A 22071-nucleotide genomic window follows, 5' to 3' on the forward strand; every position below is an offset into this window, starting at 1 on the left:
GCTAAGCAGCCTGCACTGCATTACAGGAGTGCCCAGGGTTGCCAGTTAGTGAAAGAATCCGTGTACACAGGTAAAGCTATTCTACCTGCAGGAACTTGCAATGCCCATCCTCCTTTACAGCTTACTTCATCAGAGGTGGAGCAAGGGGAGTGAGTGTAGGAGGGACTTTTACCTGTCTTACCTTTCCTGCTGGGCTGGAAAGAGGAAAAAAAAGTTAGAGGGGGAGGAAGGGGGGTGAGGAAAAAAAAAAGAAGAATTACCAGTAGCTCGAGTTCTGCCATCTCTTTCCCCATACACACTTCACACACCTTTACCTGCACAGACTTGAAAGTCCAGTTCCACCAGGGAGCTAGAGAGAAGATAAAGGGAGAGTTCATTGGATCAAACATGTCACAAGAGACGGACAAGTAAGTGATCATACTGGTTTTGGGATCTGGTAGCAGCAGCTGGAAAACTTTTTTTTTTTTTATTCCTGCCTCTTCTTGCTGTTGGACTTGATCTGATGAGGATCAGACTGGAGAACCTGAAAGACTTCTCCTAACAAAATTGCTGTGATATTTTACAGAGATTTTATGCTTGTATTTTGAGCTATATATGTACTATATACACTGCTGAAGTTGTCTACCTGCAAGCATTTGGATGCAGCTCTGTTGTGCTTAATCTGTTGGGACAGGGCCTGAGAGAGATTGGCTTTTGTGTGAAAGCAACAAAGGGCTTTTTCTTTTCCAGTGGAAACGGCCATCTTCCATGATCTATGTCAGTTCCTAGGGATAGCAGGTGGGCTGTGGTGGGAGAAGAATCTATGATGTCTAATATTAACCTCTTCACTGCCAAAGTTGTATTGCGTTGTCAGCAAAGAGTGCATTTATATAGTTTACAAGTTGCTGACATATTGAATGCACTTCCTGCAACCAGTTTTAAATCTGTTCTTTTTTTTTTTACTTTTTATCTTAGTCATAGCAATGCAGGAAATTGTTAATTTGTTAGAAAATATTTATCATTTGCTTATCTTAAGTTGCTGCAAATAAGACAACTTCCTATGTTATCTGTTAACGTGTTAGAGATATCACAAACCTAAACAAATAAACTCTGATGAATTACATAAGAAGTTGGATCGCTTTTCTCACAGGAAATAAATAATACAATTTCAAAATAATGTCCCTGTATTTTATTGAGAGAAAGTGTAGCATAATATTTATTTTTTCAAATTTATGAAAGATTTGTTACAATAACTTAGTCTACGTTGTAGTATAGGTAGTGCCTTATAGGTTAGTAATAATAGCAGCTGGTGCAATGTTAACTGTAAAACTAACTTGTTACTTTAATTCAAGCATTTTGTAGGTAGAATTTAGCATAAGGGTATACTGAACTATCTAAACATGACATGAACCTTTTCTTAATTAAACAACAAATGGCAGTATGTCAGGTGGTTTAATGATTGGCAAGACTCAATAAATATTTATATTAAAATGTTAAACCACAATATTATTGCAATCTCATATTTATTAAATTAAGTCTAATGGGGGAAAAAGTTGCTATGTGACACATGGAAGAATAATTGTTGTTATTTTTAGTATTATTATTTCAAGACAGATTATTTTATTTTTTGTCCAGTTTAGCAAGGGTTAACATCTGGTCTGGTGATCATAGCAAAGGCAATGGAAATAGGTTGCCCTATTATCAGAGATAGCAACTACTAAATTGCTTGGCTGTACTCAATTCATGGAGATCTGAATAACTGAATCTGTGCCCCAGGCAACTGTGACTGAAGTCTTACATTTGGAGACATGTCAGGACACTCAATCTCCTGAGCTTCCCCGTCTTTCATCTCCTTTTGAGTATTGTTCCCTATTTCCTTATGTGCAAACTAATTGCATTCAAGAAAAGGAACAGAATAAACTTGGTGATCAATAACTTTTGGTGGCCTCATACCTAGAATTTCAGCTGTTTTAAAACAGCTGGTCCCATTTGTTGTCAAAAAAAAAACTTACCAAAAACAGTTTATTGTCTTCTATCCTTTTATTACAATTTGTGTGGCCTTTCTGCAACAAAACACCACAAACTTGTAATTTGGATGAATTTCCTCAATCTAACCAGCAAGTTGGAACAAGTTAATAGCGAAATCGCCATTTAAGTATGACAGTGATTTTAAAGCTGATCTTTTGTTACCTCATAGTCTGCATCAGAATCATATTTATTTTATCTTTTTATTTTATTTTTTATTAGTAGACAGAAAAACAACAAAATAATAATTTTGGATTTGTGGGAATAATTTGGCTAGTTGTTCTAAAAAAGACATGACTTTACTTGCCCAACTCCTCATTACATATTACAAATATTTGGCCGTTGCCTGCTGTAAATGCAGGCATAGATTTTTTTTCCTATGCTTATTACTGCCTGAAGACATGATGGTGTTCATTTACTGTTCAACTAATTAATGAGTAATTGTACTACTAGCAGAATGTAATCTATTTTTTATAGTACTGAAATTTAAAATACACTACTATTATCCAGAATAGAGTACTACTACTTATGCGCAGTAGGCAACTGTATATGGGCATCTGGACAGATAGGACCACCTGTCTAGCCGGTCTAGTTGTAATGTATTTATGTAATCTGTTATCTGATATTTGAGTTGTAGCCAATTGGACCATTTCTGTGCTGCACTAGAGCCTTTTTGGCCTTCTGTTAAAAATATACTTAAAAACAAATAAGTAAGGATGTTAGTGGCATAATTCACCTGAAGTGGTATGCGGCCCCTAAATAATCTGTGCCTAGGGGTGCACAATATGTAATTATTCCCATTAACTGTAATTGAGAAAAAATTTTATTCTAGATTTTTACCTTTTAAAATGGTATTATAAAATCCCAAAATATATCTCTCATTTGAGTTATATAATACATGCTTAAAATAATTTGTTCTACATTGTGTATTGATACATCACACAGCCATCTGTCAGGCATTGGGCTAAGCATTCCTTATAAACCATACCTCAGCTGTCAAAATTTAGTAGGATGACTAAGATGTATGTTTATTAAATGTTTTCTGAAAAAGTCTGAACAGTTCTGCTTCATTAGACACCAAACCTCTCATTCACCAGTAGAGCATTACAGTGAGGCCTGACTCAGGAATGTCCCTGAAGTGACACACTTATTGCGCAGACTCTGCATACTTGGATGTGTTTTTTTATTTACTTATATTATTTATCAATGTGCACTACTACAGAAGAGAACCTGCACGCAGTATTTAACAAGCGGTGGTAATCAGACCTCTGCTTTCCTAACCTTTCGCCACCTCTAAAGTGGCGAATTTCAATCTCCCCGGTATAGTCCGCGCGTGATTGGCTGTGCGCAGGCAGGGGCAGGATTGCACGCGAGTGCAAAATAATGCTTGTGGTTAATGCTGAATTCCAACAGGAGAATGCAGCCCACCAGAGGCGAGCTGCGGTGAACAGGGGCGCGTATGTGCACCCCTGTCCGCCTCAGCTTGATAAGTCGCCCCCTATATATCCCCTTATATATCTTCTGTTGAAGTCTAAAAAAAACTTATTTTTAAAGGGACAGTCAGAATCATATTTATTTTCTGAATCATGAACCTTTATTTTTGACTAGACTGTTCCTTTAAATATATGTATTAAAAGTATGTTGTGGCATTATATATATATATATATATATATATGTATATATTAAATTTTGTTTGGAAATCTCCAGTAGTTTACATTGCATTTAATGGAATTAATAAAGGTGAAGATAACACATTTAATAACAGGGTTAAAGGGACATGAAACCCAAATATTTTCGTTCATGATTCAGATAGAGCATTTGATTTTAAGCAACTTTTCAATTTACTTCTATTATCTAATTTGTTTTGTTCTCTTGGTATCTTTTGTTTGCTCAGGAGCTGCTGATTGGTGGCTGCACATATCTGCCTCATGTTATTGGCTCACCCAATGTGTTCAGCTAGTTCCCAGTAGTGCATTGCTTCTCCTTTAAAAAAGGGTGAAAAGAGAGTGAAGCAAATTAGATCATTAAAATAAGTAAATTGGAAAGTTATTTAAAAATTGTATTCTCTATCTGAATCAGGATTTTTTTTCATGAGTACTGACTTGCAACTGTGGTGATGATGAATGCAGAGAAATCGGACATAGAAGAAAACACAGGATCTATCTATTTAAAGGGACAGTCAAGTCCAAAAAAACTTGCATGTTTCAAACAGGGCATGTAATTTTAAACAACTTTCCAATTTATTTTTATCACCAATTTTGCTTTGTTCTCTTGGTATTCTTAGTTGAAAGCTAAACCTAGGAGGTTCATATGCTAATTTCTTAGACCTTGAAGGCCGCCTCTAATCTAAATGCATTTTGATTGTTTTTTACCACTAGAGGTCATTAGTTCACGTGTTTCATATAGATAACATTGAGCTCATGCACGTGAATTTACCATGGAGACAGTTCTGATTGGCTAAAATGCAAGTCTGTCAAAAGAACTGAAATAAGGGGGCAGTCTGCAGAGGCTTAGATACAAGGTAATTACAGAGGTAAAACGTGTATAATTATAACTGTGTTGGTTATGCAATACTGGGGAATTGGTAATAAAGGAATTATCTATCTTTTAAATAACAAACATTCTGGTGTTGACTGTCCCTTTTAAGGGCTGTCCAAACTTTCTCCTGTGCTACAGACAAATTGTGAACAACCCTTAAATGAGCAATTTTATAGCTAGATATATGCTGTTGTGTTGACCAGCACAAGTGTTAGCCTTGAAACATGGCGTAATTCTGTGTTGCGTTATTATGTATAACCACAAAGCCATATATATATATTATCCCCACCCTCCTCCATTTCTGTCTCCTGCATCTTCTTCAGAACACATTTTCTGCTTGAATAGAAATAAACATAGAAACAGCTTTTGAGAGCAGATAAGAACAATAGACTCATGAAGTCAGCCCATATTAAATATTGTTAATGTAATATAAAGTAAACATTCAGCTTTTATTCCAATGCAATTTAGAGAAGTGAAGGGCCAAATAAAATATACTGGTGGATTTGCATTGTATGTCCCTGATGCCTAACAAGCATAACATTCCTCTTAAAGTGAAATGAAACCAATTTTGTTTCTTTTATGATTCAGTTAGAGCATGCAATTTTAAACAATTTTCCAAATTACTTCTATCTTATTTTTTTTGTTCTCTCTGTATCTTTTGTTGCAAAGAATACCTAGGTAGACCCAGGAGCTTCTGATTGGTGGCAGCACATGTATGCCTCACATTATTGACTCATCCATGTTCACTGGTGTTTGTTTCTTTCTTTTCTTTCTTCCAAGTGAATAAAGCAAATTAGATAAATTTTGGGTTTCATGTCCCTTTAACGACTTGGTAAACAAGCTGAGTATTAAAAAATAGGTATTTGAAAATGCTTTTTTTGCTCATTGAAACCTCAACTGATTTGTTCTCAAGAACATTCCAATTTAAATGAGTTGAACCTGCAGGAAGAGCAAACCTCCTTGTCTTATCTTTCTCTATACACAAAGATCTCCTTTTCTTATCTCTCTTATATTTAAAGGGGCTGAAATGGTGCATTTTTTTTAATACCTTTATGCTATGCTGCTGGAACAAACAATGTACTCAAGTCACTGTACAACCTCTCTCTAAGAGGTTGATTTCGCTTCTGTCTCTTTTTTTGCTGCTGCTTCTTGTTTTCTTTAGAGATCAGGATGGTATTTTCATTTTCAGTATAGGTGATGGTTTCAACAGGCAAATGCAGTTATTTCAAACAACTGAATAAAGCTATTGTAAACATTTAAAGAGAAATAAAACATCCTGTTTCATTGTAATAAAAAAAAAGCAGAAAGCAGTGGTTTATTGTTGCAATATGTATTATTCATAATTTTAAAATGATTGTATTTTTTAATTTTTTTTAAATCTTCATTTGTGCAGTGTCCATTACTTCCTGTCACTGCCTAACAAGGGGGTAGGATCTTTTGGAAAAGGCGTATCTAGCTTGATGTAATAAATCTTCTAGAGTAGCGTGAGCTGGTTTTCTATTCAGTGAAAGAGAGGTAGAAGTCAGGTTCTGTCTATGCTCAGAAAGGCATAATGCAACTTAAAGAAACAGTCTAGTCACAGTTAAACTTTCATGATTAAGATAGGGCATGTCATTTTTAACAACTTTCCAATTCACTTTTATCATCAAATTTGCTTTGCTCTCTTGGCATTCTTTGTTGAAAGCTAAACCTATGCTAATTTCTAAGCCCTTGGAGACCACCTTTATTCACAGTGAATTTTCACAGTTTTTTACAGCTAGACAGTGATAGTTCTTGGGTGCCATATAGATAGCATTGTGCTCACTTCCATGGAGTTATTTATGAGTCAGCACTAATTGGCTAAAATGCAAGTCTGTCAAATGAACTGAAATAGGGGAAGTCTGCAGAAGCTTAAATATAAGGTAATCGCTGAGGTAAAAAGTATATTAATATAACCATGTTGGTTATGCAAAACTGGGGAATTGGAACTAAAGGGTTTATTTATATATTTAAACAATAAACATGCTGGAGTAGACTGTCCCTTTTACATTATCAATATGCCTGCTCCCTTATCTAGCTCTAGTATAATTTGTATGCCGACGACACCCAAATCTACCTCTCTGCACCAGACCTATCTCCTTCCTTGCTAATCCGTGTCTCTAACTGTCTTTTTCACATCTCTTCCTGGATGTCCTCTCACTACCTTAAAGGGACATTATACACTCATTTTTTCTTTGCATAAATGTTTTGTAGATGATCTATTTATATAGCCCATAAAGGTTTTTTTTTTTAAATAAATGTATAGTTTTGCTTATTTTTAAATAACATTGCTTTGATTTTCAGACTCCTAACCAAGCCCCAACGTTTTATATGAATACTGTCAGCTACCTTCTCCAGCTTGCTCCTGTTTGTGTAAAGGGTCTTTTCATATGCAAAAGAAGGGGGGGGGGGAGTGTCTTATTTGCCACTTGCAGTGGGCTTTCCAGCTGCCTTTTCAACAGAGCCAAACTGACAGCTTCTAAGTAAGTTTTTAAACAGTTTTATACTGGATTTTTATATCAGTATCTGTGCATCTTATTCTTTATAGTAGTGTCTATTACATGCAGTTATATGAAAATGAGTGCATACTGTCCCTTTAAGCTAAATCTCTCCAAAATGGAGCTCTTTATTTTCCCTACCTCTTATAAATCTCCACCCCCCCCATCTCTCCATAGCTGTCGACAACTCCATCATTACCCCTACCCCACAAGCCCGATGTCTCGGGTCACATTTGACTCAGATCTTTCTTTCACTCCTCACATTCAGTCCTTGGCTAAATCCTGCTGCTTCCACCTTAAAAACATCTCCAAAATTAGACACTTCCTTACCCAAGACACAACTCACAACTAAGATTTTAATCCACTCTCTCAAACATTCCTGCCTCGATTACTGCAACTCTGTCCTCTCTGGTCTCCCTAGCGGACGCCTAGCTCCTTTACAATCCATAATGAATGCCTCTGCCAGACTCATCTTCCTTACACGTCGCTCTTCATCTGCTGCACCTCTCTGCCAATCCCTTCACTGGCTTCCTCTTGCCTCCAGGATTAAACAAAAAATTCTCACTCTGACATACAAGGCACTCAACTGCACTGCTCCCCCCTTTATCTCAGACCATGGGTCCGATTTATGACAGTGCAAGCGGACATCATGCCCGCCGTACATAGATACGCTGTCGGCATTTATCATTGCACAAGCAGTTCTTGTGAACTGCTTGTGCAATGCCGCCCCCTGCAGATTTGTGGCCAATCGGCTGCTAGCAGGGGGTGTCAATCAGCCCGATAGTATAGGATCGGGCGGATTGATGTCCACAGCCTCAGAGCAGGCAGACAAGTTATGGAGCAGCGGTCTTTAGACCGGTGCTTCATAACTATTTCTGGCGAGCCTGAAGGATCGCACGGAAACAGGGGCATCAAGCTCCATTCGGAGCTTGATAATTCGGCCCCCTTTTCTACAGATACTCTGCCTCCCGTCCCCTTCGATCTGCTCACAACCCCCCCTGTTTACAGGACTTCTCCAGACTGGCTCCCATCTTGTGGAACTCTCTGCCTCACTCCACAAGACTCTCCCCTAGTATTGAAAGCTTAAAGTGCTCCCATAAGACTCTACTGTTCAGGGATGCATACAACCTACACTAACCTTTCCTAATCCCAGTTCCTCTCCTCCATTGCTATCCCCGTGAACCCCCTTAGCATGTAAGCCTAAGAGCCCAACTGTTTGCAGATCACCTTTATAAGAGATGACTACAACAGTGCAACTCTCGGCCGGGCCCTCTACCCATTTGATCCCAATCAATGTTACCTTATATACTGCCTATGCTTATAGCGCTGCAGAATCTGTTGGCGCTCTACAAATAACCGATAATAATAATAATAGTGCTCATTTAGCAAGTAAACAAGTAAGTTTGCTGTTTTTTAACACAATCTGTGTTTTTTTTTTTCTATCTAATATTTTTTTTAATTTGTTTAAACTAAAAGAGTACTCTTTCATATCCCTTTTAATGCCATCTGGTTGTCATGCATGTATTTATTTTTTATAAGTAACAAAACAAGGGTGTCATGATCTGAAGTTGGAGGGTGGAATGTTAGTGGTAATTTGTGTAAACACTCCTTTAGAGAAAGTGTGATTGATTCATGGGGGCCGAATTATCAAGCTTCAAATGGAGCTTGATGCCCCTGTTTCCGCGCGAGTCTTTAGTCCCGCCGGAAACAGTAGTTATGAAGCACCGCTGCTCCATAACTTGTCCACTTGCTCTGACGCTGCGGACATCAATCTGCCCAATCCTATATGATTGGGCTGATTGACTGCGAATGTGCAGGGGGCGGCATTGCACAAGTAGTTCACCAGAACTGCTTGTGCAATGATAAATTCCCAACAGCATATGCTGTCGGCATTTATCGATGTGCGGCAGACATGATACGCTACATCGTATCGTGTCCACTCGCACTTTGGTAAATTTGCCCCATGAAATAGACTTCCAGAAGGGGTGGTAGGGACATACTGTAAGGAAATTGAAAAATGCCTGGTATATTCATAATGAAATCCTAAGAATGAATTTGAAGCATTGTTCTGTACATTTTCTTACCTTCAATATGTTCTCTGTGATACATTCTACCTTGACTGTATTAAATAATTTACAAATAGCTCATTTAGCTTTTGTGCCATTTGAAATAGCTGCTTTTGCCTAATGAAATCACTACCTATACTGAAAATGTCAATACTGCAGTATTGGCTGTAGAAGTGCTATGCAAACAACAAGCCTTTGTTAATTTTTCTATAACTTCACCTTTCTGTCTGTTATCCAAACAACCTTGTTTTTCACAAAGGGACAAAAACTTAAGAATTCATTGGATATACTAACAGTATAGTTTTGTTAGTTGTGGGAGGCACTGTCTCCTCTACATGGGTCACTGTTTTGAGAGAAATATATAATTTATTTATTTATTTAGTTTATTTGTTTCTTATATGATTTGATTTTATATTTATTGTGACAACTATGAAGGGGGATTGCATGTCTTGTCAGGACATTGGAGGAGGTCACAATCGGCATTCAATATTAATTATGGCCTATCCATTAATTAAGTCTGCACCAAATGCCTGGATAGAAGGATTGGAATACTGACAGTGCTCTTGTTATGCATGCTTATTAAAGGGGTATAAAACCCAAACATTTTCTTTCATGATTCAGATAGAGCATGCAATTTTAAAACACTTTCTAATTTACATTTATTATCAATTTTCTTTCTCTTTGTATCTTTTGTTGAAAAGTAGGCATGTATGCTTAGAAACCTGCCAATTTCTGGAGCACTATGGCAGCTGTTTTGCAAGAATTTTATCCATTTGCAAGACCATTAGAGGGCAGCGCTATTTCTTGCTATGTAGTGCTCAAGAAGCCTATCTTGGTATCTCTTCAACAAAGAATATCATGGGAATGATGTGTATTTGATAATAGAAGTAAACTGGAAATGTTTTTAAAATGGTATGCCCGTTCGTGGTAACAAAATAAATTTTTTTTTAGTTTTCATACCCCTTTAAATAAAGCTGTGGTTGCTTTTTCCATATTGGCTGTGTCAATATTTTGCAAATTGATCAAGTTTAAGAAGAGAATAATTCTGTCCTGCAATTATGTCTACCAGTGGACCTAGATTTACAAACCTCATAAACTAGAACTGTATGCAATTTGTCACAAATTCCTCATGGATAGGGGTAGATTTATCATAGTGCGTGCAGACATGATACAATGTAGCGTATCATGTCCGCTGCACATCGCTAAATGCTGACAGCATACGCTGTTGGTATTTATCATTGCACCAGCAGTTCTTGTGAACTGCTGGTGCAATGCCGCCCCCTGCCGATAAGCAGTCAATCGGCCGCTAGCAGGGGGGTGTTAATCAACCCGATCGTATTCAATTGGGTTGATTTCTGTCGGCGGTCTTTAGGAGCTTGATAATTTGGCCCCATAGTGTTCCTTGTAAGTTTGATAAGTTATTTTTTTAAGAACAAAAGTTTTGTAGTCCCCTCTCACCGTACTAAATGTTAAATGATATAAGGCACTGCTGTTGTAACTTTCAGCACAGACCCGATACCCACTTCAAATCACCCGGCAGTTATGCGGTCACCCAAAAAAACCCCTCCTCTCACCTACGAAGCATCCGGTCCTGGGGACAGGGGTAGTACCTTCAAGCGTTATCTGCAGACTCCGATGACTGTGTTCGGCTAACTTGCCCGGTAAATTTTTCAAGCTGCAACCGCTGTTGGCCCCTGCAATCCCTCGTCAGACGTTCCTGGAGGGAGGGGAGCGGGGTCCGCCTTTACGTTCTCCGTGTTCTCTCTCTCCCCTGGTTGGTGGAAGTGCATCCTCAGCTTACAGCTGCTCTCTCCTGATTGGAGGAGACTCGGTCTACGACTAACTGCTTACAGATCAGTGGGGTCTGTCCTGCAGTGTGTGTGTCAGGGATCCAAATAGAGTCTCCTCTCTCAGTGCTCACGCCAAATAGTTCAGCAAATAGGCAAAAAGAAGGAGAAGCGGAGCACTGAGAATATGTAAAAACTTTCCAAATTTATTGTAGCAATTTAAAAATGTGAACATCAAACTGGATAAGGGTGCTATTCCTCTCATAGGAGTCAGCTCAAACAGCTGCTGACATGTTTCGGCATTCCGCCGTTATCAAAGCTGCTGAACTGTGGTGGGAATACCCCTCCTTTTAAAACACAGTAGTTGACTCCTATTAGGCAATAGAAAAAGAGGCAGTAATTACACGTTAACCCCTTCATTACCTTACCTGATTAATATATACAGGTAATCAGGAAACTATACATTCAGTATAAATACCTGTATCAAACTGTGACACAGAAATATGCATAGTGGTTTAAACATGATAAACAACTTAATATAAACAAAATATTTGATAATCATAATGTTAAACACATAGTTCAATGTTACAAACAGAACTTTTCTTGCATAGAATTAAAGAAAACCACACAAACAAAATCTCCACTCAGAACAGAATCATTTCTAGGATGCCAATATCATTGATTATGGGCAGGAATTATGCATATCTATGCTACCTGATAGTTCTAAGATGCTGGACTTACTCTCTAAGCACCCCTAATGACAACATAACAGTCAAGAAAGCAGAACTGTATAGGTATTACAATTTCATACCTATTGCTGAGTGTAAATGTGTTAAGAAAGCCATAACTATAATGGTCATTTAGCTCTCATACCCGTCATGTGTCTCTGAAAATGGCTTTACTGTGCTAATATGGTGCAAGTGGAGAGATAAAAACTTGGGAAAGCTATATGTATATTATTGATACAAAGCATCACGGACAATCGTCATTGAAATACCCAGAGGAATATTTGTTATATAGTATCGTTAATAGGATACATCCTTCCATATAATGGAATCTCAATATAAACTATAGCCAATTTACCTGTATACTACAGTGGCATATAACTATCCTGGGATTGTAGATACGTGTGCAGTCAAAATACTGGATAAGGCCAAAAATTATCTGGCAGATTAAAAGCCAGGGGCTATAACAGCAATTGTATAGCATCAACCCTTGAAGAAGTCAGAAAAATAGACAGAAGAAATCTGTTGTGCCCCAAATCGAAACAAAACAAAATGGATAATACACAGAATGATCTCTTTTTTGTGACTGACCACTCGGAACAGTACCCACAAATCTGTGAAATAATTAAAAAGCATTTGGTTATGTTAAAAACAGATGAGAATTTAGCTGACTTAACAGCCAAGTCCTGCCATTTCACTTATCGGAGAAATAAAACCATAGGCAATATGGTATCTCCAACCAGGATCAGTGAAAAAAATAAAAGGCAAGAATCATCTTGGCTCACCCAAAAGGGGTATGTTTAAATGCCACAATAGAGAGTGTGTCGCCTGTGAAAAGGTCGAAACTGGCGATCATTTTAGATCGTCTGTCACGGGACAGTCTTTCCCCAAAAATATGTGTCTCAACTGTAGGTCAACCTACACGATTTACCTGGCTTCATGCACGATGTGTGCCAAGCAGTATGTGGGTCTCACTACCAGGGAGGCCAGGTCAAGAATCGGGGAGCATCTTTCGAGCATCAGGGTGGGAACAGCAAGCACCCCCCTGGTCCAACATTTCACGACAGTTCACAACAAAAGCTCAGAAACGTTTCGTTGAACATGCATCGAAAGAATACTGAGACCTCCAAAGGGGGGTGATAGAGATAAATTATTATCCAAACGTGAGATCTTTTGGATCTTTACATTAAAAACAAGACACCCCACAGGTCTTAACTCCATGTATGACCTGATCAATTACTGGGAGTGACAACATGCAGGCCCATTTCCTTTATCTCCCGAACAGTGAGGTTGATCCATGATTTATGCTTTATTTTGGCCTTATCCAGTATTTTGACTGCACACGTATCTACAATCCCAGGATAGTTATATGCCACTGTAGTATACATGCAAAATTGGCTATAGTTTATATTAAGATTCCACTATATGGAAGGATGTATCCTATTAACGATACTATATAACAAATATTCCTCTGGGTATTTCAATGACGATTGTCCGTGATGCTTTGTATCAATAATATACATATAGCTTTCCCAAGTTTTTATCTCTCCACTTGCACCATATTAGCATAGCAAAGCCATTTTCAGACACATGACGGGTATGAGAGCTAAATGACTATTATAGTTATGGCTTTCTTAACACATTTACACTCAGCAATAGGTATGAAATTGTAATACCTATACAGTTCTGCTTTCTTGACTGTTATGTTGTCATTAGGGGTGCTTAGAGAGTAAGTCCAGCATCGTAGAACTATCAGGTAGCATAGATATGCATAATTCCTGCCCATAATCAATGATATTGGCATCCTAGAAATGATTCTGTTCTGAGTGGAGACTTTGTTTGTGTGGTTTTCTTTAATTCTATGCAAGAAAAGTTCTGTTTGTAACATTGAACTATCTATGGCCTAGATTTGGAGTTTGGCGGTAAAAGGGCTGTTAACGCTCCGCAGGCTTTTTTCTGGCCGCACCATAAAATTAACTCTGGTATCGAGAGTTCAAACAAATGCTGCGTTAGGCTCCAAAAAAGGAGCGTAGAGCATTTTTACCGCAAATGCAACTCTCGATACCAGCGGTGCTTACGAACGCGGCCAGCCTCAAAAACGTGCTCGTGCACGATTCTCCCATAGGAAACAATGGGGCTGTTTGAGCTGAAAAAAAACCTAACACCTGCAAAAAAGCAGCGTTCAGCTCCTAACGCAGCCCCATTGTTTCCTATGGGGAAACACTTCCTACGTCTGCACCTAACACTCTAACATGAACCCCGAGTCTAAACACCCCTAACCTTACACTTATTAACCCCTAATCTGCCGCCCCCGCTATCGCTGACACCTGCATATTTTTTTTAACCCCTAATCTGCCGCTCCGTAAACCGCCGCAACCTACGTTATCCCTATGTACCCCTAATCTGCTGCCCTAACATCGCCGACCCCTATATTATATTTATTAACCCCTAATCTGCCCCCCTCAACGTCGCAGACACCTGCCTACACTTATTAACCCCTAATCTGCCGAGCGGACCTGAGCGCTACTATAATAAAGTTATTAACCCCTAATCCGCCTCACTAACCCTATCATAAATAGTATTAACCCCTAATCTGCCCTCCCTAACATCGCCGACACCTACCTTCAATTATTAACCCCTAATCTGACGACCGGAGCTCACCGCTATTCTAATAAATGTATTAACCCCTAACGCTAAGTCTAACCCTAACACTAACACCCCCCTAAGTTAAATATAATTTAAATCTAACGAAATAAATTAACTCTTATTAAATAAATTATTCCTATTTAAAGCTAAATACTTACCTGTAAAATAAATCCTAATATAGCTACAATACAAATTATAATTACATTGTAGCTATTTTAGGATTAATATTTATTTTACAGGCAACTTTGTAATTATTTTAACTAGGTACAATAGCTATTAAATAGTTAAGAACTATTTAATAGCTACCTAGTTAAAATAATAACAAATTTACCTGTAAAATAAATCCTAACCTAAGATATAATTAAACCTAACACTACCCTATCAATAAAATAATTAAATAAACCTACATACCTACAATTAACCTAACACTGCACTATCAATAAGTTAATTAAACACAATTGCTACAAATAAATACAATTAAATAAACTAGCTAAAGTACAAAAAATAAAAAAGAACTAAGTTACAAAAAATAAAAAAATATTTACAAACATAAGAAAAATATTACAACAATTTTAAACTAATTACACCTACTCTAAGCCCCCTAATAAAATAACAAAGCCCCCCAAAATAAAAAATTCCCTACCCTATTCTAAATTAAAAAAGTTACAAGCTCTTTTACCTTACCAGCCCTGAACAGGGCCCTTTGCGGGGCATGCCCCAAGAATTTCAGCTCTTTTGCCTGTAAAAGAATAAATACAATACCCCCCCCCCAACATTACAACCCACCACCCACATACCCCTAATCTAACCCAAACCCCCCTTAAATAAACCTAACACTAAGCCCCTGAAGATCTTCCTACCTTGTCTTCACCATACCAGGTTCACCGATCCGTCCTGGCTCCAACATCTTCATCCAACCCAAGCGGGGGTTGGCAATCCATCATCCGGTGCTGAAGAGGTCCAGAAGAGGCTCCAAAGTCTTCCTCCTATCCGGCAAGAAGAGGACATCCGGACCGGCAAACATCTTCTCCAAGCGGCATCTTCGATCTTCTTCCATCCGGTGCGGAGCGGGTCCATCTTGAAGCAGGCAACGCGGATCCATCCTCTTCTTCCGTTGTCTCCCGACTAATGACGGTTCCTTTAAGGGACGTCATCCAAGATGGCGTCCCTCGAATTCCGATTGGCTGATAGGATTCTATCAGCCAATCGGAATTAAGGTAGGAATTTTCTGATTGGCTGATGGAATCAGCCAATCAGAATCAAGTTCAATCCGATTGGCTGATCCAATCAGCCAATCAGAAAATTCCTACCTTAATTCCGATTGGCTGATAGAATCCTATCAGCCAATCGGAATTCGAGGGACGCCATCTTGGATGACGTCCCTTAAAGGAACCGTCATTAGTCGGGAGACAACGGAAGAAGAGGATGGATCCGCGTCGCCTGTTTCAAGATGGACCCGCTCCGCACCGGATGGAAGAAGATCGAAGATGCCGCTTGGAGAAGATGTTTGCCGGTCCGGATGTCCTCTTCTTGCCGGATAGGAGGAAGACTTTGGAGCCTCTTCTGGACCTCTTCAGCACCGGATGATGGATCGCCAACCCCCGCTTGGGTTGGATGAAGATGTTGGAGCCAGAACGGATCGGTGAACCTGGTATGGTGAAGACAAGGTAGGAAGATCTTCAGGGGCTTAGTGTTAGGTTTATTTAAGGGGGGTTTGGGTTAGATTAGGGGTATGTGGGTGGTGGGTTGTAATGTTGGGGGGGGGGTATTGTATTTATTCTTTTACAGGCAAAAGAGCTGAAATTCTTGGGGCATGCCCCGCAAAGGGCCCTGTTCAGGGCTGGTAAGGTAAAAGAGCTTGTAACTTTTTTAATTTAGAATAGGGTAGGGAATTTTTTATTTTGGGGGGCTTTGTTATTTTATTAGGGGGCTTAGAGTAGGTGTAATTAGTTTAAAATTGTTGTAATATTTTTCTTATGTTTGTAAATATTTTTTTATTTTTTGTAACTTAGTTCTTTTTTATTTTTTGTACTTTAGCTAGTTTATTTAATTGTATTTATTTGTAGCAATTGTGTTTAATTAATTTATTGATAGTGTAGTGTTAGGTTAATTGTAGGTAGTTTATTTAATTATTTTATTGATAGGGTAGTGTTAGGTTTAATTATATCTTAGGTTAGGATTTATTTTACAGGTAAATTTGTTATTATTTTAACTAGGTAGCTATTAAATAGTTCTTAACTATTTAATAGCTATTGTACCTAGTTAAAATAAATACCAAGTTGCCTGTAAAATAAATATTAATCCTAAAATAGCTATAATATCATTATAATTTATATTGTAGCTATATTAGGATTTATTTTACAGATAAGTATTTAGCTTTAAATAGGAATAATTTATTTAATAAGAGTTAATTAATTTCGTTAGATGTAAATTATATTTAAGTTAGGGGGGTGTTAGTGTTAGGGTTGGACTTAGCTTTAGGGGTTAATCCATTTATTAGAATAGCGGTGAGCTCCGGTCGTCAGATTAGGGGTTAATAATTGAAGGTAGGTGTCGGCGATGTTAGGGAGGGCAGATGAGGGGTTAATACTATTTATGATAGGGTTAGTGAGGCGGGTTAGGGGTTAATAACTTTATTATAGTAGTGCTCAGGTCCGCTCGGCAGATTAGGGGTTAATAAGTGTAGGCAGGTGTCGGCGACGTTGAGGGGGGCAGATTAGGGGTTAATAAATATAATATAGGGGTCGGCGGTGTTAGGGGTAGCAGATTAGGGGTACATAGGGATAACGTAGGTGGCGGCGCTTTGCGGTCGGAAGATTAGGGGTTAATTATTTTAAGTAGCTGGCGGCGATGTTGTGGGGGGCAGGTTAGGGGTTAATAAATATAATATAGGGGTCGGCGGTGTTAGGGGCAGCAGATTAGGGGTACATAAGTATAACGTAGGTGGCGGTCGGCAGATTAGGGGTTAAAAATTTTAATCGAGTGGCGGCGATGTGGGGGGAGCTCGGTTTAGGGGTACATAGGTAGTTTATGGGTGTTAGTGTACTTTAGAGTACAGTAGTTAAGAGCTTTATAAACCGGCGTTAGCCAGAAAGCTCTTAACTCCTGCTATTTTCAGGCGGCTGGAATTTTGTCGTTAGAGCTCTAACTCTCACTTCAGAAACGACTCTAAATACCGGCGTTAGAAAGATCCCATTGAAAAGATAGGATACGCAAATGGCGTAGGGGGATCTGCGGTATGGAAAAGTCGCGGCTGAAAAGTGAGCGTTAGACCCTTTAATCACTGACTCCAAATACCAGCGGGCGGCCAAAACCAGCGTTAGGAGCCTCTAACGCTGGTTTTGACGGCTACCGCCGAACTCCAAATCTAGGCCTATGTGTTTAACATTATGATTATCAAATATTTTGTTTATATTAAGTTGTTTATCATGTTTAAACAACTATGCATATTTCTGTATCACAGTTTGATACAGGTATTTATACTGAATGTATAGTTTCCTGATTACCTGTATATATTAATCCGGTAAGGTAATGAAGGGGTTAATGTGTAATTACTGCCTCTTTTTCTATTGCCCAATAGGAGTCAACTACTGTGTTTTAAAAGGAGGGGTATTCCCAACACAGTTCAGCAGCTTTGATAACGGCGGAATGCCGAAACACGTCAGCAGCTGCTTGAGCTGACTCCTATGAGAGGAATAGCACCCTTATCCAGTTTGATGTTCACATTTTTAAATTGCTACAATAAATTTGGAAATTTTAGCCATACAGAAAATGGCAGGTGTTACTTTCTTTAGCATAAGAGGTAGACTCAGTGCTTATATTTGTGTGTGCAGGAATACACTACAATATATATCAGTTACACTGAAAGTAACCTCTCAGTGGGCAAAATACACACTCGTTTCTCTCCAGCAGGGCCGGAATAAGAATAGAAAGCAGCCCTGGAAAAATTTGAAGACTAGCCAATTTTTAGTTGAGTGCCTAGAATGCACATGCCTTATTTTTTTCTCAAGAAGTTTAGGGAAATATTCTCACAACATATTTCTTAAGAATTAAATTACATTAGTTTGTAGTTAAAAAGAAAAAGCCAGATTGTTGTTATATAGGCACCCTACAATCACATATTATCTTTAACTCACAATGTGAAAATGATTAGTGTGACACCCTCAAATCAGTGTGTCACTTCGTCTCACAGTTTGGTGCCTATTCTAGTAAAAAAATACTTTGTGACTGGAATACCTAAAGCTCAGAGAAGAAAGAGAGGTGGTACAGTTGCATTATGTGACCAGCAACACCACCCCTTGATTTGTAGCTGGCCAGTCCCAGTTGCTGCTGCCCACCGGGAAAATCTCCTGGTATCCTGGTAGGTCAGTCCGGCGTTGCTCTCCAGCCTCGGTTTAACAGCTCCTGTTGTTCTATGCAACCTGTTAATTTCTACATTCTTAATTGAAGAGACATGTGAATCTGGATAGGGTTAGAAGTGTGGTGTGGTGAAGTATGGAGAGTCCAAAATAAATACCTTCCCCAGCTCTTTGTTAATCTGTTTAAGCTTTCTCTGATTTATAAAGTGAATTTATTGACAGTACTTGATATAAGGTATAACCACATTTTCAATTTCTCAAAAATGGTGGGGGTACATTTATTTTTATTTCAGTTTGTACAGTTTGTGTTAATGGGTATTCACAAACATTGAGATTTGTTTTTGCTTTTTTAATTAAAGGATATTATTAATTTATCACATAATTCATTTAATAGCAAATAAAACTAATGTAACAAGTGGAGATTCTCAAAGCTCTAAACAAGGCCAAAAATAAGCAAATATTTAATAAATGCTTTTGGTACACTACACACCCTGCAAATGTAAAATATTATGCAGAAGGTAACAACTTTTCTTTATACTTTTATTTGTCAATTGTTATTTAAAGGGACATTGTACTTACAATGTTCTCCCCTTTTAATGTGTTCCCAATGACCCCTTTTACATGCTGTAACATTAAATTGTTTGCAAACAGCTTATTTACCTTTATGTTGTGGTTTGAAATAGCTGCTTTTGCATGTTGAAACCTCCACCTATACTGAAAATATGAATATGCTTGCATGCTCTGTAGAAAATCTATGTAAGCAGGAGATAACCGCATAAATTAACCTCCCTGTTGAGAGAACTCCCCCAGCCTTAAAGGGACACTGAACCCAATTTTTTTTCTTTCGTGATTCAGATAGAGCATGGAATTTTAAGCAACTTTCTAATTTACTCCTATTATCATTTTTTCTTCGTTCTCTTGCTATCTTTATTTAAAAAAGAAGGCATCTAAGCTAGTTTTTAGTTCAGAACCTTGGATAGCACTTGTTTACTGGTCGGTTAAATTAATCCACCAATCAGCAAGAACAACCCAGGTTGTTCACCAAAAATGGGCCGGCATCTAAACTTACATTCTTCCTTTTAAATAAAGATACAAAGAGAATGAAGAAAATTTGATAATAGGAGTAAATTAGAAAGTTGCTTACAATTGCATGCTTTATCTGAATCACACAAGAAAAAAAAATGGGTTCAGTGTCCCTTTTAAGTGGCATTTCCATATCTATCAATTAGACTCTGTGTAAAAAAGAAATAACATGGCCAGGTTTGCTCATTCTGCAGGCCCAGCATATTTAAATGGGCATATCCTTGAGAACAATAGGTGATGGTTTTAATGAACAAAAACAGCAATTTCGAATACAAAGCTAAACATGAAGGATCAATTATCCATACATTTATTAATCTGCAGTAAGTATAACAAGTCATTTGATTATTTTTTTTTAAGTCTGAGGATTATAATCAAACATCAGACTTCACAAGCCTCACAATGTTACATATCTGTCCCTAATTGACCTCAGAGGTTATCCTATAATGAAATCAAAATAAGGCAAGTGGTGGAGTTTGGCTGTTGAAAAACATCTGCAGAAAACAAAGTTATAATTTGTTTTGAAAATTTATGTTTTTTTATATCAAGATGACAGAAATGTCTTGTAATTACACAGTGTTTAGTATCCCTTTAAAAAAGAAATAGTATACAGGTGTATCACAGATATGCTATCGTAATATCTACATATATTCAACACACTCACCCACACACACACTGCAGAGAACAGTAGTTTAAAGGCCAACAATGACAGAGCTGAGGCTTTGGCAAGATGTAAAAGTGCTTATAAACTGACAGAGGTCTACCTGCAGGGTACACTAAGTGGGTATAAACTCCAGGGTATAAGTAAGAAAGTATTGGCCAGCAGGACACAGCAGTATGACAGCAATGCCCTGCAGGGTACACTAACTGGGTATAAACTCCAGGGTATAAGTAAGAAAGTATTGGCCAGCAGGACACAGCAGTATGACAGCAATGCCCTGCAGGGTACACTAACTGGGTATAAACTCCAGGGTATAAGTAAGCAGGTATTGGCCAGCAGTATGACAGCAATGCCCTGCAGGATATACTAACTGGGTATAAACTCCAGGGTATAAGTAAGAAAGTATTGGCCAGCAGGACACAGCAGTATGACAGCAATGCCCTGCAGGGTACACTAACTGGGTATAAACTCCAGGGTATAAGTAAGCAAGTATTGTCCAGCTGGAAACAGCAGTATGACACCAATGCCCTGCAGGATACACTAACTGGGTATAAAATCCAGGGTATAAGTAAGCAAGTATTGGCCAGCAGGACACAGCAGTATGACAGCAATGCTCTGCAGGGTACACTAACTGGGTATAAACTCCAGGGTATAAGCAAGCAAGTATTGGCCAGCAGGACACAGCAGTATGACAGCAATGCCCTGCAGGGTACACTAACTGGGTATAAACTCCAGGGTATAAGTAGGCAAGTATTGACCAGCAGGACACAGCAGTATGACAGCAATGCTCTGCAGGGTACACTAACTGGGTATACACTCCAGGGTATAAGTAAGCAGGTATTGGCCAGCAGGACACAGCAGTATGACAACAATGCCCTGTAGGGTACACTAACTGGGTATAAACTCCAGGGTATAAATAAGCAGATATTGACCATCAGGACACAGCAGTATGACAGCAATGCCCTGCAGGATACACTAACTGGGTATAAACTCAGGGGTATCAGTAAGCAGGTATTGGCCAGCAGGACACAGCAGTATGACAGCAATGCTCTGCAGGGTACACTAACTGGGTATAAACTCCAGGGTATCAGTAAGCAAGTATTGGCCAGCAGGGCACAGCAGTATGACAGCAATGCCCTGCAGGGTGCACTAACTGGGTATAAACTCCAGGGTATAAGTAAGCAAGTATTGGCCAGCAGGGCACAGCAGTATGACAGCAATGCCCTGCAGGGTGCACTAACTGGGTATAAACTCCAGGGTATAAGTAAGCAAGTATTGGCCAGCAGGGCACAGCAGTATGACAGCAATGCCCTGCAGGGTACACTAACTGGGTATAAACTCCAGGGTTTCAGTAAGCAAGTATTGGCCAGCAGGACACATCAGTATGACAGCAATGCCTTGCAGGGTACACTAACTGGGTATAAACTCCAGGGTATCAGTAAGCAAGTATTGGCCAGCAGGGCACAGCAGTATGACAGCAATGCCCTGCAGGGTACACTAACTGGGTATAAACTCCAGGGTATCAGTAAGCAAGTATTGGCCAGCAGGGCACAGCAGTACGACAGCAATGCCCTGCAGGGTACACTAACTGGGTATAAACTCCAGGGTATCAGTAAGCAGGTATTGGCCAGCAGGACACAGCAGTATGAAATAGACAGCTGGTCATGGCAGGAGGTAAAAGCCAGCATGA

At 38.8% G+C, this 22071-nt stretch overlaps 1 protein-coding gene across 1 annotated transcript in view; it reads left to right on the forward strand.

The window, feature by feature from the left end:
- The first annotated feature begins 227 nt into the window (after positions 1–227).
- GRHL2 (grainyhead like transcription factor 2) overlaps positions 228–22071 on the forward strand; it is a 213445-nt gene continuing 191601 nt past the window's right edge. The window contains exon 1 of the mRNA XM_053715256.1: positions 228–407. Coding sequence (XP_053571231.1) covers positions 388–407 — 20 coding nt within the window. The 5' untranslated portion in view covers positions 228–387. The remainder of the gene's footprint in view (positions 408–22071) is intronic.

Source organism: Bombina bombina, chromosome 5 (assembly GCF_027579735.1).
Source record: "Bombina bombina isolate aBomBom1 chromosome 5, aBomBom1.pri, whole genome shotgun sequence".
Taxonomy (NCBI): Eukaryota; Metazoa; Chordata; class Amphibia; order Anura; family Bombinatoridae; genus Bombina; species Bombina bombina.